Below are 16323 nucleotides of genomic sequence, written 5' to 3'. Positions count from 1 at the left end.
CTGAAACAATATTTCACTTAGTACATTTGTATCAATCTACTTGATGTACTGAAGAATGGAAAGAAGCATAAAATACACATTTATTTTCCAGTTTATACCCTGCTTCCCCGAAAATAAGCCATACCCCAAAAATAAGCCCCAGTTAAGTGAAACTCTGCCCTTCACCATTGTACAGCAACCAGAAGAGGATGACATGGCTGTATTTGAATAAATGTAGATTGTTGTACATGAAAAAAAAAACATCCCCTGAAAATAAGCCCTATAAGACCCTGTCCTATTTTTGGGGAAACACGGTGCCTCCATTTATACATCCATTACAATCCCATGTAATGTTTGATGCACAGAATACACCTTTTACAATATTTTACCTGGCCATATTGGCTTCCATATGATCCACCATGTCCACCCTAAAGAGAAAATGTGCATTACTTTGTTTAAAAGCACCTCCATTTATACATCCATTCCTATCCCATGTAATGTTTGATGCATAGAATACACCTTTTACAATATTTTACCTGGCCATATTGGCTTCCATATGATCCACTGTGTCCACCCTAAAGAGAAAATGTGCATTACTTTTTTTAAAAGCACCTCCATTTATACATCCATTCCTATCCCATGTAATGTTTGATGCATAGAATACACCTTTTACAATATTTTACCTGGCCATATTGGCTTCCATATGATCCACTGTGTCCACCCTAAAGAGAAAATGTGCATTACTTTTTTTAAAAGCACCTCCATTTATACATCCATTCCTATCCCATGTAATGTTTGATGCATAGAATACACCTTTTACAATATTTTACCTGGCCATATTGGCTTCCATATGATCCACCATGTCCACCCTGAAGAGAAAATATGCATTACTTTGTTTAAAAGCACCTCCATTTATACATCCATTCTTATTCCATGTAATGTTTGATGCATAGAATACACCTTTTACAATATTTTACCTGGCCATATTGGCTTCCATATGATCCACCATGTCCACCCTGAAGAGAAAATATGCATTACTTTGTTTAAAAGCACCTCCATTTATACATCCATTCTTATTCCATGTAATGTTTGATGCATAGAATACACCTTTTACAATATTTTACCTGGCCATATTGGCTTCCATATGATCCACCATGTCCACCCTGAAGAGAAAACATGCATTACATTATGAAAACACATCTAGCTGAAAAAGCATATTATATTAGTACATCTGCCTTAAGACATTCTGGAATGGCTGAATTCTTGTTCAAGTTCTTCTAAGATAAATTTATGCCTGCAAATATGTGTCACATCTTATACCCAGCCAATCAGTACTGTGCAGTCAATCACACAGTTCATATTGTAGTTGTGCACTTCCCAATCATGGTGCACTGCTCCCAACTGGGTAGTTCACATTGTGATTACATGTACATAATTACATGGTTCACACTGGGACTGTTGTGCAACATGCCTACAGAAGTACTTTGTGGATACTACTTCCATCCTGCCACATTTTTTTCTGCCATTTCCAGAACTTTTACTGATGCAGGTGTAACTGCACAACAGGATTTCAGCCAGTATTGGCAAACAGAAAAATTAGTTCCGTCTTACTTTATGTATCTCTCTGGTTTCAGGTCAGGCCCTTCTGTGAGGCACAGTGAGAAGATGCCATGGCCAACTCTTGCTTCCTACAGCGAAGAGGGCCACCACTGCCTCAGCAGGACACCGCAGGGAAGGTGATCTAGACCAGCCATTCTCAACCTTTTTTTTTTTTTTTTTGGCCAAAACCATAAACACAATATGAAAGAAATGCAGGACAAATCATGATTGTATTGGTTTCTGGGTATTGTGGCAGAAGTAGCCACAGTGACAGAAAATTTCAAAATAAACATTTATAATAAGGTACTTTCTACACTTCTGAAGGAAATCAACCCTGAGTGCTCACTGGAAGGACAGATCCTGAAGCTGAGGCTCCAATACTTTGGCCATCTCATGAGAAGAGAAGACTCCCTGGAAAAGACCCTGATGTTGGCAAAGTGTGAGGGCAAGAGTAGAAGGGGACGACAGAGGACGAGCTGGTTGGACAGTGTCATGAAAGCTACCAACATGAATTTGACCAAACTCCGGGAGGCAGTGGAAGACAGGAGGGCCGGGCATGCTCTGGTTCATGGGGTCACGAAGAGTCAGACACAACTTAACGACTAAACAACAACAAACTTTCTACACATAGGATCTTGATTTTTTAAAAACTTATTATTGTTTCATATATCTAGTATTTTTATATATTATTTATTACTCTTAATGTACTGTTTATTACTTTTTGTATATTATCTGTGCAGACACAAAGTGTACATTATTTTTAAGAAAACTATTACCTGTCCATATTGGCTGCTACTATAGGATCCACCATACGAACCCTGTGCAGAAGAGAATTATTGCTTCAAAAGACATTGTTGCTGAATATCATATTAACCTCCACTAAACTACTTGCTTTCTTCCAAAACAGAAATCAGCCTCAAGCATTGATTTTTATTTCCTTCCCTGTATCTCTTATTAATTACTTAATGTATATGTATTATCTTAGAATGCCTTCCAACTGGCTGCTGATAAACAAATAAAATTCATCAGTATACCTAAATAATACATCAAAGTTTAAGATAAAAGAGGAGATTAGAAAAACCTTAACAAAATAAAGTAGTCAGTAGAACAGTCAGTAGAACAGAATAAACAAGAAGGCAACCAGTAATAGACTTAATGACTGTCATTCTCACTCCCAAATCAACTCTCTCTCCTCGCCCAAACCAACAGGTTAATACAAGTCCATATGGGAAAAGGATCTCCATCAACGGCATTTGGAGCAGTGCCCAAAAAACAAAACTGGTAGCCAGCACAAACGTTTCTTTGACAGACCAATGCGTTCCGTGAGATTCAGTGTGGTATAGTGGAAAGATCATTCGATTAGGATTTAGGACACTTACCCTGTTCCCCCTAAAATAAGACCTAACCTGAAAACAAGCCCTAGTATGATTTTTCAGCGTGCTCGTAATATAAGCCCTACCCCCAAAATAAGCCCCAGTTAAGTGAAACCCTGCCCTCCACCATTGTGCGGCAACCAGAATAAGATGGCATGACTGTATTAGACTAAACATAGACTGCTGTCCATTAAAAAAAATAAAACATCTCCAGAAAATAAGCCCTAATGCGTTTTTGGAGCAAAAATTAATATAAGACTCGGTCTTATTTTTCGGGAAACAGGGTAAGTCCAAATCCTCACTCAGGCATGGAATCCTCACTGCAGGAGTGGCCAAGGTAAACAACTCCTTGAACATCTTATTGTCTTGCATGCCTCAAAAAACCTATCAGGTTGCCATCACTCAAAACTGACTTGATGGCAGTGCAATGCCCACAGTGAATAATTTTGGTTGTAAATTAAATGCGGTTTTCAAAAAGCTTTCAAAAGACCTGTAACATATTATAAACATAATGTATCTAATCCAAAAGACTGATAATACATATAGCCTGATTTTTGCATAAATTAAAGTAGTGTTTACCTGCCCATATTGACTACCACCACCATATGATCCACTCTATAAAAGAAACACTTGTTATTGTTAAAGAACTGTTGACTTTGGAATAAGAACACAATTGAGGCTAAAATATTATACTGCCTTACTATATCTGCAATAATCTATTTTTTTGTAGTTCAGACAAATATAAGACCTGTATCTGTATCTATCTGTCTATATTCTACTATAATTAATAATTCTATAATTTCTTCATATTTGGTGGTCTCAGCTGTCTCAGTCACGCAAACTGGGTCACTCACAGAGAACATACAAATTTATAGTATTAATCTGTAAATAAAAGAGGAGGAGGAAACAATGACCACACAATAAAATGTGCACTGGCATCTTTGAATCTTTGAATATTACCAGCAGCTGACCATAATTTAGAAAATGACATATTTTTGAATGGTGTGAAAGGAAGTTGGCCTTTTATGGCTTATGCCACTTTGTGGTACATGGGGTGGCAAAGGGCTGTTGGAAAAATCAATTTCCTCCTTTTCTTTTTCTTTCTTTCTTTCTTTCTTTCTTTCTTTCTTTCTTTCTTTCTTTCTTTCTTTCTTTCTTTCTTTCTTTCTTTCTTTCTTTCTTTCTTTCTTTCTTTCTTTCTTTCTTTCTTTCTATCTATCTATCTATCTATCTGTCTGTCTATCTATCTATCTATCTATCTATCTATCTGGAGAAAAAAAGACATCTTTTGAAGTGGGAAATGAGGGATGGAGTGGAACGCATGCAATAAGATTTTTTTTTTTAAAATCCCTTTCCCAATACACAGGAGGTTTCAGGTTAGGGGAAAGTAAAAAAGATGCTTTTTCCTGCCCTACTCTTCATCCAAAAACTAACTTGCTATTATGTGGTAAGGGAAGTATGTATATTATATACTAAAGGAGCTTTTACCTGTCCATATTGTCTGCTACCTCCATATGATCCACCCTGTACAAGAAATAATGAAATCCTCTTCATTGTCATTGAAATGTTCTGTAGCTGTACTTTGTTTTCTGCACTGGGTTAATGTGCTTTACTTAGGAGCTGAAATAAGCATAAGCTTACTTCAACCCAATGCCCCCCTACAGTCATGGTACACATTAAATGCTTAAATCCACACCTGAACCTGCATCTGAAGAAGTTGATGACAAGTTACGCCAAATAAAAAACTTTCCCATCTTTCCACTGTCAGACGTCTGTGTGGCAACTGACTAAGGTGGTTACCACTTGGAAATGAAATATATGTTATTTTATAAAGTAGTTTTTACCTGTCCATATTGGCTGCCACCACCATATGAGTCATATGAGCCACCCTGTACAGAAAACAATTTTTAATTACAAAAGTGCTACCTTATCATAGCTATAATAAACAACTTTCTAGTCAGAAAAGCAGAACAAGTGAACACAGACTACAATAAGTAGATGACATATATAGTGGTTGACATTCTGTTGCTTAGCATACTAAGTTGCAACTAAAGTAGGTCCATTGAGTCAATGGAACTTACAGAGGAGCTGACTTAACCACATCCCCACTGATTCAGTGGGCCTACACTAATGATTGACTATACAGAGTGACAGGATTTTGGCCACTGGATATGAAAACAGTTTTCAGCATTGACTGTCACCAGCTGATCCACTCTATCCAGCCATCCTAGAAAACTCATTTGTCAACACACTTCTAGTGAGGTGCCATTAAGGGGACTAGGCTATTTTCCGTGTCCAGTGATCAAGAATAAGATATCTTCATAAATGCTATACAGTATATTACTATTATACTATTATACATTGGCTACCTGTTCACTTCCGTTCCAGTTTCAAGGTGATGGTACTAATCTACAAGGCCTTAAATGGTTTAGGACCTCAGTATCTGGCTGAGAGCCTCCTTCCTGTTAGGTCTGCCCATCTTATAAGATTGTTGCAGGCAGGGCGGCTGAGAGTTCTGACCCTGAGAGAGGCCCGGAAAACAACCACTAGAAATTAGGCCTTATTGGCGGTAGCACCACAATTATGGAACTCACCTCTGCCCGAAGTCCGCCTAGCCCCTTCACTGGGCACATGCAAAAAGCTACTCAAAACCTGGCTAGTTAGACAGGCTTTCCCTGAATAAACTACACTCTGATACAACAGTGTCCAATAATATAACTTCTATCATAGTGCCAGGCTCCATGTTTTTATTTCCTTCTATGCTTTTAATTGTATTTATTGTATTATAATTTTATCCTCACTGCACTTTATGATTTTTTTATTTTCACCCCTATGTATCGATGTTGCTATTTGCTATTTTGTTACTTTGTTTTTTGTTATTTGTTGTAAAAACTCCAGAATGACCTTGGCTGCCAGATGGGTGGTATATACTGTATTTTTCTGTGTATAAGACGCCCCCATGTATAAGACTTTTCTAACCCAAAAGTAAGAAATCTAAGTGGGACTTAGCACGTGTAGGGGGAAAGGAATCAAAGCCATGCAGGATCACTTTGATCCCTGCTTTCCCTTCCACTTATTTTTGTTCTCTCCACAGTTTACTTCCGTGTATAAGATGACCCTCAATTTTTATTCTAAAGATTTTAGACAAAAATATAGTCTTATACACGGAAAAATATGGTAAATAATAATAATAATAATAATAATAATAATAATAATAATAATAATAATAATAATAATAATAATAATAATAATAATAATAATAATAATAAATAATTGTATACCATATAATAAAGGTTCTTACCTGTCCATATTGGCCATGATTATATGATCCCTGTGCAGAAAACACCATTGAGTAGTTTTTTTTAAAAAAAAGATACATTAACATATAAGCTACTTGTCATATTTAAGAGCTTAAGAAACATTACAGCACCTTTATTTTATTTTTGATGTGTCCATATACTGAAGAAACTTTGCTCCATCTTGTCTTTATGCTGGGAGTAGTTTAAATTTTGTTGGTAACTGTACTTTGGTATAAGTTAACTGTGGCTGTTATTATGCTGTGTTTATATGTTTAATGAACTGGTTTTATTAACAACTTTTTTTGCTGTGGAATTATTTCAATCAAGACCTGTCATGAAGCATGTCAAAAAATAAAGGTACTTCATTTAAAAAGTTTTTTTACCTCGTCATATGGTATATACGGGCCGCCGCCACCATATGATCCAGCCTATACAGCAATAAAACAGATATTAAAAATTTTAAAACAAATTTTGTTTCCTGAACACATCTGGGAATACAAATAACTGCAAGCATTTCATTTTTATTTTCTATCTCTTCCTGTCTGTAACGAATTTATTTTTTAAAAAAGCTCTGGCTATCTTATGATCCACCGTGCAGAGAAAAACACATATTTCAAATATTTGTTGAAATACAATTTTTAAATATTTATTTTAAGTATGTACCCTAACAGTACAAATCTATATACCTCTAATCAAAATTAAGAACTGTCGAAAGGATTTACTTTTAGATAGGTATATAATAGCAGCCTAAGCAACTATTTATAATTAGTAGCAGAATTAAGCATATAATAATGTGCTTCTTAATTTTGATGTATATTGACATAATTGTATCTCATTTTAAAATGTTTTCACCTCTCCATACTGGCTACCACCATATGATCCTCTTTGTCCACCCTGTGGGGGGAAAATGGATTATTGATTTAAAAAAAAATCAATCTGTTTCTTTGGTTTTCTGTCTTTGAGAATATTGGATATTGCTTTGGTGTATGTATTATATATGCTAAATATTTTTACCTGTCCATATTGGCTGCTGCCACCGTATGATCCATCCTGTCTGCCCTGTATAAAAAGCAGTTGTTACTTTTAAAAAAAGAGGGTGTTGTTGCTGAAGTATTATGTTACTTTAAAATCTGCATTACTGAAATGCTAATTATTTTTAAATATATGTTAATGAATTTTCAATATTCAGGAGCAGTCATAAGCATGGACCCTTTCCCCCTATATTTCCTTGGCCAGAAGTCTGTTGATTTTGTGATGGTGTAAGAATGATTTTGTAAACATTCCCACCCATCTGCCCCCTTCTTGCAGGCTCAGCATCACATGCCTGTAGCACTGACTGCAAAACTGGACAGATCGGCTGGTTGTGCGACCAGTCACTCAACAAGGAGCCAGTAGGAGAGGTGGGAGGGAAACCACTACCTGATTGCCCTTAGACATGTGTTTTTTCTGTACTTAGATATTGGTCATAATCAATATATACACTTAAGAATGCCCTGCATATAAACTAGTTTTTCTTCCACAGCCCTTTTAGTCAAAGGACTGGATGCAAGACATTAGCCACAATCCAAACCATAAAAGAGCTTTCATCCAGCAATGAATATGATAATGTATTAACTAGCAGTGCCACGCATCATGACCAAGAACCTTTTGCAAGATCTCAAGTAAACCCCATTCAGCAAGGTCCTGAGTAATCTTAATTCAGAGTTTCCACTTAGTAGGAAAGAAAGGTAATTTTTATTACTTTATGTTCAATTAGGGGACTGACATGGGGTCATGATTAACAGTCTTTTGTGGTTTCTTTCTTTTACACAAAAATGTTACTTTTCTGTAGACAAAATAGAATGTATGGGGAAAACCCTTGGAAGAAGAGAATTTGCCTAATTAAGGCACACCTACAAAAATACTAGACATCTCAAAAATACAAACTGGAGTTTATACACATCATAATTTAGTTTGTATTTAGTTATTGGATAGAGTCACATGTACCACACTGGTAAACTCCTTACCTCTAGCTCCACAGCCAAAAAATTAACACACTGAACTACCCATGCATACTGGGCAGAAAAACAGATTTAATGCAAATGTAACTGTAACCTCAAAGAGAACAGGGCTGAGGAAGGAGGGCGCGTCTTATGCCCATTTTATTTCATGCCATTTCCTGAGGCAAGTCAGCCAAAGCCTATGGGCTTCCTGAAGTTCCCTCACAGGATACTTAGGGCGATATCAGGAACCTTAGGCACTACCAGGATCACTCACATAAACATTCTAAATAAAATAAAATAAAATAAAGACACCTCACTAATGTAATGAGTCACATGACCACAGTATTATGGGCACTTGCCTGACTTTCCCCAATGCCCTCTCCCCTCCCCCATATGGCAAATGGCAGTCAGACAATGCAATAACAAGGGCATTGACATGACAAAGAATGAATGAAGGCAACAGCCAACACTGGAAATTGCAAACATTTTTAAAGGGTTGGGGGGTAAACAGGCTACTGCAGTAAAGTAAAGAGGATGCCTGATTTTAGGTAGGGTCCATTTGCAGAGTGGCTTAGATGTCAAAGCTAAATGGAGCTTCTTTTTAATAATAATAACGAAAAATAATTACCTGTGCACCAGGGCAAACACATTCTCCCTGTAAAAATATGAAATATTTATTTTATCTCAGACAGTTCTAAGCTTTTAGTGGAGTACTGATTAGCTATGTAACTATATTGTCCCCCTCAATGGCTACAGCAGACCGGAGGCTTGACTTGTATGTTTCAGTTGAGTAAATCATAAAACATCTCATTTAGTACTTCCAGTGTTGTTGTTGTTGTTACGTGCCATCAAGTCACCTGTGACTTAAGGTAACCCCCTAAACTGAACAATCTCTGACATGCTCAGTTCTTGTAAGCCCAAGCTTGTGACTTCCCTGATGGAGTCAACGCATCTCATATTTGGTCTTCTTCTGTTCCTGCTGTCTTTAACTTGTCCTAGTGTCATTGACTTTACCAGAGAATCTTGTCTTCACACGATGTGGCCAAAGTATGACAGCATCAGTTTCTTTTCTTTTCTTTTTTTGCCTCCATACAGTTCAGGCTTCATTTGCTCTGGGACCCACTTGTTCATGTTTCTGGTGGTCCAGGGTATCTGCAAAGCTCTCTTCAAGCAGCATATATTAATTTTTTTTCTTGTCAACTTTCTTTACTGTCCAACCTTCATACCTGTACATGGGGTCAGGGATACAATATTGTGGATAATCTTGGCTTTGGTCTCCAGTGGCATATTCTTACACTTGATGACTTTTTCTAATTCTTCCATTGCTGCCCTTCCGAGTCTCAGTCGTTTTCTGAGTTCTTGGTTGCAGTCTCCCTTTTGGATAGAAGACTGAGCCAAGATGTACGAAATCTTCAACAATGTCAATTTCTCCATTGACAATATTAAAGTTTTGAAGTTGTGTAATCATGATTTTTGTCTTCTTAATGTTCAGTTGTAGACCTACTTTGGCACTTTCTTTTTTCAGTTTCAGTAAAGTTGTTTCCATCATTGATGCTTTCAGCCATTAAGATGATATTGTCTGCATATCTTAAATTGTTGATGTTTCTTCCACCAATTTTTATTCCTTCTTCATCGGAATCTTATGTGGCTTCCTGTATGATATGTTCTGCATTTAGATTGAACAGATAAGGGGATAAAATGTGCCCTTGTCTGACACCTTTGCCTATAAGAAGCCATTCTATCTCTCCATATTCTGTTCTAACGATAGCTCCTTGTCCACAATACAAGTTATGCATCAGGACAATCAAGTTGCAAGGTACACCCATTTCTCTCAGAGCAACCCATAGTTTCTCATGATCCACACAGTAAAAGACTTTGCTGTAGTCTATACAATATGCAATATGATCTCAAGTGCCTGTTCCTTTTGGGAATCCAGCTTGACATTCAGACATTTCTCTCTCCATTTAAGGTAAGTGCCTTTGTTGCAACACCTTGAGCATCATTTTGCTTGTATGGGGAAATAAAGCAATATTCTTAGAGTTACTGCATCCCCTAGTATCGCCTTTCTTGGGGACTGTAATGTACATCAAACAGTTCTAGTCTGTGGGCCATTGTTTTGTTTCCCATATTTGTAGGCATATTCTTGTAAGGTTTTTACAGGATTTTCTGTGGCTTGTAATAGTTCTGTCAGTATTCCATCTAGCCCTAGTGATTTATTTTTTCCAAGTGTTCTCAGAGCAGCTTTCACTTCACTTTTTAGAACTGTTGGTTCTTTATCTTAGGATTACTCTTTAAAGGAGTCTGTCATACTTTTACAGTATTTCTATATCAGTCTTCAGTATACTGTTTCCACCTTCTCTTTATTTTCCTGGTAAGATAGTGTCCTTCCTTGTTGGTCATTCAGCATTCCTAATCTTGTCTAAAAATTCCCTTTGATTTCTTGGATCTTTTGGAAGAGATCTCTTGTTTTCCCCATTTTGTTCTTCTCTATTTCTTTGCACTGGTTGTTGTAGTAGTTCTTTTTGTCTCTATGTGATCATTGCAAAAAACTGCATTGAGAGTTCTGACCCAGTTTCTTTGACCTTTTACTTTTACTTCTTGCTTGTCCTTTACAATTTTAAGTGTTTCTTCCATCATCTGCCTAGGTTTTTCTTTTCTTTTTTACTACATAAATTGTCTTTTTGCATTCTTCCCTTAGAATATCTCTGGTTTCTATCCACAGTTCTTCTGATTCACCTTCAACTGAATTTAGTAATGGAATTCTGGTTCCCTAGGTGGCCTTAAATTAATTTAAAATGTTGTTTAAATTATGTTTTGGTACTATAATTATTCTAGTGTTCTTTTTCAGATTTACTCTAATGTTAGTTAGATATTAACAATTCATGATCAGTACCACAATCTGCTCCTGATCTTGTTTTGGCAGAGAGAATGCAGCTTTTCCATCTCCAGCTTCCAATTACAGTCTGTGTGGTTTCTATACTGACCATCTGGTGATGTTCACAGCCAGCTGCTTGAAGCTTGTTTTTTCAATAAAAACATTGTTGGCTTCTCAGGACTCTATGAGTGATTCCCCTTCTTCATTTCTGTCCTCTAGACCAGAGGTCCCCAAACCCTGGTCCGCGGCCCAGTACCAGTCCATGGCCTGAGCCAGACTGGGCCATGGAGAGACACCTCCCCTCCCCACCCCCGCACACACTCCCCCTGCACAGCCTGCTTGTGCGAGAGCACCCACACGAGCGCTGCGCTGCTCTTTGCACATGTGCAAAAGCACAGGGGGGTGCACCACCTCCCCCAGCCAGTCCGTGGGGCTAAAAAGATTGGGGACCACTGCTCTAGACCAAATTTTACAACACCTTTGGTTCTACTTTGTTTCCTGCTTTTGAGTTCTAGTCACGATTATAAGCATATATCGTTTTGGTATGTGATCAGTTTCCTCCTGGATGCTTGTATAAAAGCTTTCAATATCATCTTTTGCTGCTCCTGTAGTTGGGAGCATAGGCTTAAATGATAGTTATGTCAATATGATTCTGAGTGATATTATTTGGTCAGACATTACATTATAGACCTGAACTGCCTGTGCTACATCTTGACCCAGCGTTAGAGCCACCCCATTTCTTCTGAGCTTGTCATTTCCAGAATAAAACACTTTGTAGTTGACTGAACTGAAAAACTTTAATTCACTGACACCAAGCACTGCAGTGCTTACAGTACATGTTCCATTTTGTTGCTTTATGGTTTCCAGTTTACTTTGATTCATACTTCCCACATTCCATATTCCAATTGTATGTTCATGAGCCATTAGACATCCTTTCAGCTTAAATCTAGTCATGTCATTAGCAACAGCACTTATTGTAATTGTCCTTTTTCCTTCCCCAGTAGTTGATTGAGTGCATTTGATCTTGAAGCCTCATCTTTGAAACTTATCTCTTGTTTTGTTTTTGACTGTCTCATCATAGGGTTTTTATGGTAAGGAAAGTTCAGGAGTGGTTTGCCACTGCCTTCTTTTGCTCAAAAGTTAGCCTGAGTGTCACTTCTGTTGCCTCCTCCGAAAACAGCGGTTACCACTGCTGCCCCCATCACCATTGGAACTACCAATTCTCATCTCCTCTTGTGGCCATTCCTCTCCTGAATAGGCTGGATGTATCTTGGTCTGGTGTCTCCGTTGTGACCATTCTGCCTTGGGTGACCCTGTTTGGAATCCAAGCTCATAATGGAATCTGGCCTCCTGATGGCATTACTCTCAGCTTCACTGACACACTCAGATCCCTTCACCATGTTAAGGTGTGCATCCAACTTTTAGTATAAGTTACAAAAATACACCAAAATCATCTGCTTTACTTTGCACTCAATCTCTTCCAAATGCAAGACAGAAGGAGGTACAGTGGTGCCTCGCTAGACAGTTACCCCGCATGACAGTTTTTTCGCTAGACATTGACTTTTTGCGATCGCTATAGCGATTCGCAAACAGTGATTCCTATGGGGGAATTTCGCTGGACAATGTTTGGTCCCTGCTTCGCAAACCGATTTTCGCTAGACGACGATTTTGACATCTCCCTCCGCACTCGCAAAACGGGACCTAAGCTTTGCAAGACAGCGATTTAAACAGCTGATTGGTGGTTTGCAAAGCGGCTTTCCTATGGCCGATCTTCGCTAGATAACGACAATTCTTCCCCATTGGAATGCATTAAATTGTTTTCAATGCATTCCAATGGGGAAATGCTTTTTGCTAGACAATGATTTCGCTAAACAGCGATTTCAGTGGAAGGGATTATCATTGTCTAGCGAGGCACCACTGTACATTATTCAAATCTCAGAAAGGCCCTGAAAGGAAGATATCTAGAAAACACAGTAAAGGTGACTGGGAAAGATCTGGGCAATAAGAACAGAAAACGTTTAAGAATGTTCTGGTGGCGAGTTAGGCTGAGCAATTGCAAAAAGGAACAGAAACTGAATCATCTACAGTATTCAGGTCATAGGCACTGTGAAATGCATGTAATTGAGCAAGATCTGTTTTAAGTGACAATTTCCTTACCTGAGCATTGGTGTAGGTCACATATGAGCCATCCTGTAATGAACAAAGGAATTTTTTAAAAATTCAAATGTTCACATTAGGTCTGAAGAGCTAATGGAGTTTTAGCCACTTGCCATGTACTTATTTTTAACAAAGAAAAAAAATGAAAAGAAACCCAACTTAAGACCCTGGGGTATTTTTTTATCCCACTAAATATAATGAATTAGGACCTAACTTAAAAAAACAAAAACAAAACTCCACACTGTTGTTGCTGTTGTTTGGAAAGTCATGTTGATTGATAGTAGAGTATGCAGGATTGCTCCAAATACTGTAGTTTATATGTGGACATATTTTATATCTGTGTTGTATAGTTATTTTCAGATCACAGTTGGTTGAAGAACCATATCTAGCGATAAGAGGGAAACTTTACCTGTGCATGATAGTTTTCATTTGTGGAAAAGGTTTCAACCTGTAAAAGACCAGGAACAAATTACTTCGTTACAAATGGGAAGCTTTTGTCGAACAGAAGCTCCTCCTGCTTTACAGAGCAAAGGATCTCCCTTTCACAGACACCAAGTAGATTATGTCATGTATCAGTTTGAATGAGACAACTTCTTCTATTTCTTTGCATTTTGCTTTCCCTTGGATAAAAGGGACAAAAGCAAAATTGACAGGCCTGTGTTGGTTATGGGGTTGAAGCAGAAACAACATCCATAATACCTAAATAGACTGAGAGGGAAACTGTAGCCAGGACCCAAAGCTGGTTTGTCAGGCTCTTTTGCTTTATTACTTTGTATTGCCTCTTTTCAAGACTCAGCCCCCAGAGCCACATGCAATGGAGTGCAGTAATATTTATGGTGGATGTGGACAAGTGCTGTCTCCCTGATTAATTCACAGATGGCAGCCATGGTGGGGGGAGGGGGAAATGTTTGCAGGAAACAGAGTATGCATCATATCTTAAAGTCAGGTACATGATGTACAACTAATTGTCTGGAAGCCCACACTTATTTGGGTGTTATTTATTTTTCAACAACCAGCAGGGGATTGTTTACTTTGTACCAAACCTCTTTTTATTGTTGTTTCCCCTTGCCTGATGTATGTCAGGATGCCTGTTGTCTTTCTTCCAAACCTTTTTTAGAATATGCCTCTTCAGTTTAGTGCAGTGGTAGGTAAGGGTCATAGCGCTAACTTGTTTGCTTTCCCCCATCAATAGCTATTTTACCAGGTCTTTCACTGGGACGATTGGGCCTATAACAACATTTGACCTTCCTATTACAATGCTTATCTTTCTCACTTTCAAGGTACAGCCCTTATCTAGGGTTTGCCCTGATAAGCCCTTTCGGTTGATGCTTTTAGGTTAGCTATGGTGGATCTGAAAGAAAAGAAAAAAGTTCAAACTGCTTGGAAAATAAATGTTATGCTTCCCTATGAAGAGAAGGCAGAAGCAGGAGAAGGTGTTGTTGATCATTGTTAATAGGGCCATAATCCTGTTGATAATTAACATGTTGGGGAAGTAAGGCGGACTCTTGAATGTGCTCATTTATCTTATCACAATGAACTGTGAAAGTGATTTCAGCAGCCTTTTAAAACAAAAGAAAACACTGATCCATTCATATCAGTTCTGGGATGTGATTGCTTGAACCAAGCCAGAAAAGCTACTGTGCACACAGTTTTTTAGAGGAAGAGGGGGGAAAGGAGGAGACCAAGAACCAGGGAGGGTTGGATATTTCCCAATAATAACATTTTTCGTAGCTTATTGGTTAATGAATGTGCCAGTGCGCCTAGACAGGGAATAGAAAAGGGAAACAGGGAGGAAAACGGCAATTTTTTTTCATTGTTTACACTTATTACAGCTTATTAAATCGCTCTTCTGAAGCTATGCCACCTGCTGGCTACAAGAGAGTTAGAAGCTGCAAATAAGGCTTTCCTCTGGGGCAAGTTAATTTGAACTGACCCCAGGGAAACCCAGATTCCCCGGTGTGACTTCACAACAAGTGAATGAATGAATTCGCATTTCTCTTGCTGTGTAGTTGCATCTTAACTGTGATTAAACATCCGTTGGCCCCTTAGAGATTTGTTTATTTATGATGCTGTACGACACAGATTGGGGATAGCTCAAGTAAGGCACACAGCTGAAGTCTGAGTGCTCCTGTCCTAAGAGGTATTTTATTGTAAAAACCATAAACACCAAATGGACCGAACATCATTACCTTTCCATAGGTATCAGTAGCGCCTGAATTAGATGTTTCATTCTGTAATAAAATGTTTAAGAACTGATTTTATTTCCTTACATGAGTAACAGATTCAAAAAACAAAAGTTGGGGGAGGAGAGACTTTCTTGTTTCAGGGGAAAGCTGGTATTAAATATGTAAAGTGAAGTAAAATTCATATTGCCAGACTCTTCAAAATAATCAGTGTACATAGTTGCTGGAACAATATAACTTCACAAATGTTCTCCTGAATGGTTATGCTATTTATACACTATTTTCAAATTTTTTCCTGGCTTGATGCTTTTATTAAATGCCATCATACTGTCTTTTAAAATTGGACATATCAGGCTTGTGACAGCACTATTAGATAGATATAGATATAGCATCTTGAACGTAATACTTACACATAACTTCCTAGTTAGTAAGCATTCAGTCTGAAAGTCATTTTTGTTTGGAAAGTTAAAATGAAAGAAGATTCTCCCAAGAACAGCAAAACACAATTTCTGTCATTCTTGGAGACATGGCAATTCTTATTAAAATTCTGCTAATGAATGATTCAGTTTGGGGCCTCTTCTAATGATAGGACAAATTTTGGAAAATGACTGGTGTACTGAAATATTCTTTAGAAGTACTGTTACACTTCACTTTGTGTATTGCCATTTTTGAGAGATTACAACACGAGGCATGCATAGTATAAATTCAACATAAAGAATACTAGAATTGTTCAGGCAATGTTTCTATTGAGATATGGCTATTCCGTGGCCAAAACCTTATTCTAAAAATGTACATGTGTAAGGGCAAGTGGTTTTTGGAGTTTGTTAGCTTTTCCTCATATGACTAAGGGCCTTTCTGCACAGGGAAATTTGAAGG

At 37.8% G+C, this 16323-nt stretch overlaps 1 protein-coding gene across 1 annotated transcript; it reads right to left on the bottom strand.

The window, feature by feature from the left end:
* Positions 1-2130: 2130 nt before the first annotated feature.
* On the bottom strand, positions 2131-15495 carry LOC140706336 (uncharacterized). The gene is made up of 12 exons (XM_078391798.1): positions 15454-15495; positions 13674-13712; positions 13265-13297; positions 8861-8887; positions 7265-7309; positions 7103-7144; positions 6634-6678; positions 6253-6282; positions 4796-4840; positions 4440-4475; positions 3531-3566; positions 2131-2396 (listed from the first exon to the last, which is right to left on the bottom strand). The coding sequence occupies exons 3-12, from the start codon at positions 13270-13272 to the stop codon at positions 2351-2353; spliced, it is 360 nt and encodes a 119-aa protein (XP_078247924.1). The 5' UTR covers positions 13273-13297; positions 13674-13712; positions 15454-15495; the 3' UTR covers positions 2131-2350.
* Between the last annotated feature and the right edge of the window lie 828 nt (positions 15496-16323).

Source organism: Pogona vitticeps, chromosome 4 (assembly GCF_051106095.1).
Source record: "Pogona vitticeps strain Pit_001003342236 chromosome 4, PviZW2.1, whole genome shotgun sequence".
Classification (NCBI taxonomy): domain Eukaryota; kingdom Metazoa; phylum Chordata; class Lepidosauria; order Squamata; family Agamidae; genus Pogona; species Pogona vitticeps.
Note: the sequence above shows the minus strand (reverse complement) of the source record. Positions and strands in the feature narration are given on the sequence as shown.

Excerpts from the sequence above, each read along its gene's own strand:
- LOC140706336 (XM_078391798.1), bottom strand. Across the intron at positions 7,310-8,860 it reads GTGTTTGCCCTGGTGCACAG|GGCAGACAGGATGGATCATA; the intron begins GTAATTATTTTT and ends CTTTTTATACAG. Across the intron at positions 7,145-7,264 it reads GCAGCAGCCAATATGGACAG|GGTGGACAAAGAGGATCATA; the intron begins GTAAAAATATTT and ends TTCCCCCCACAG.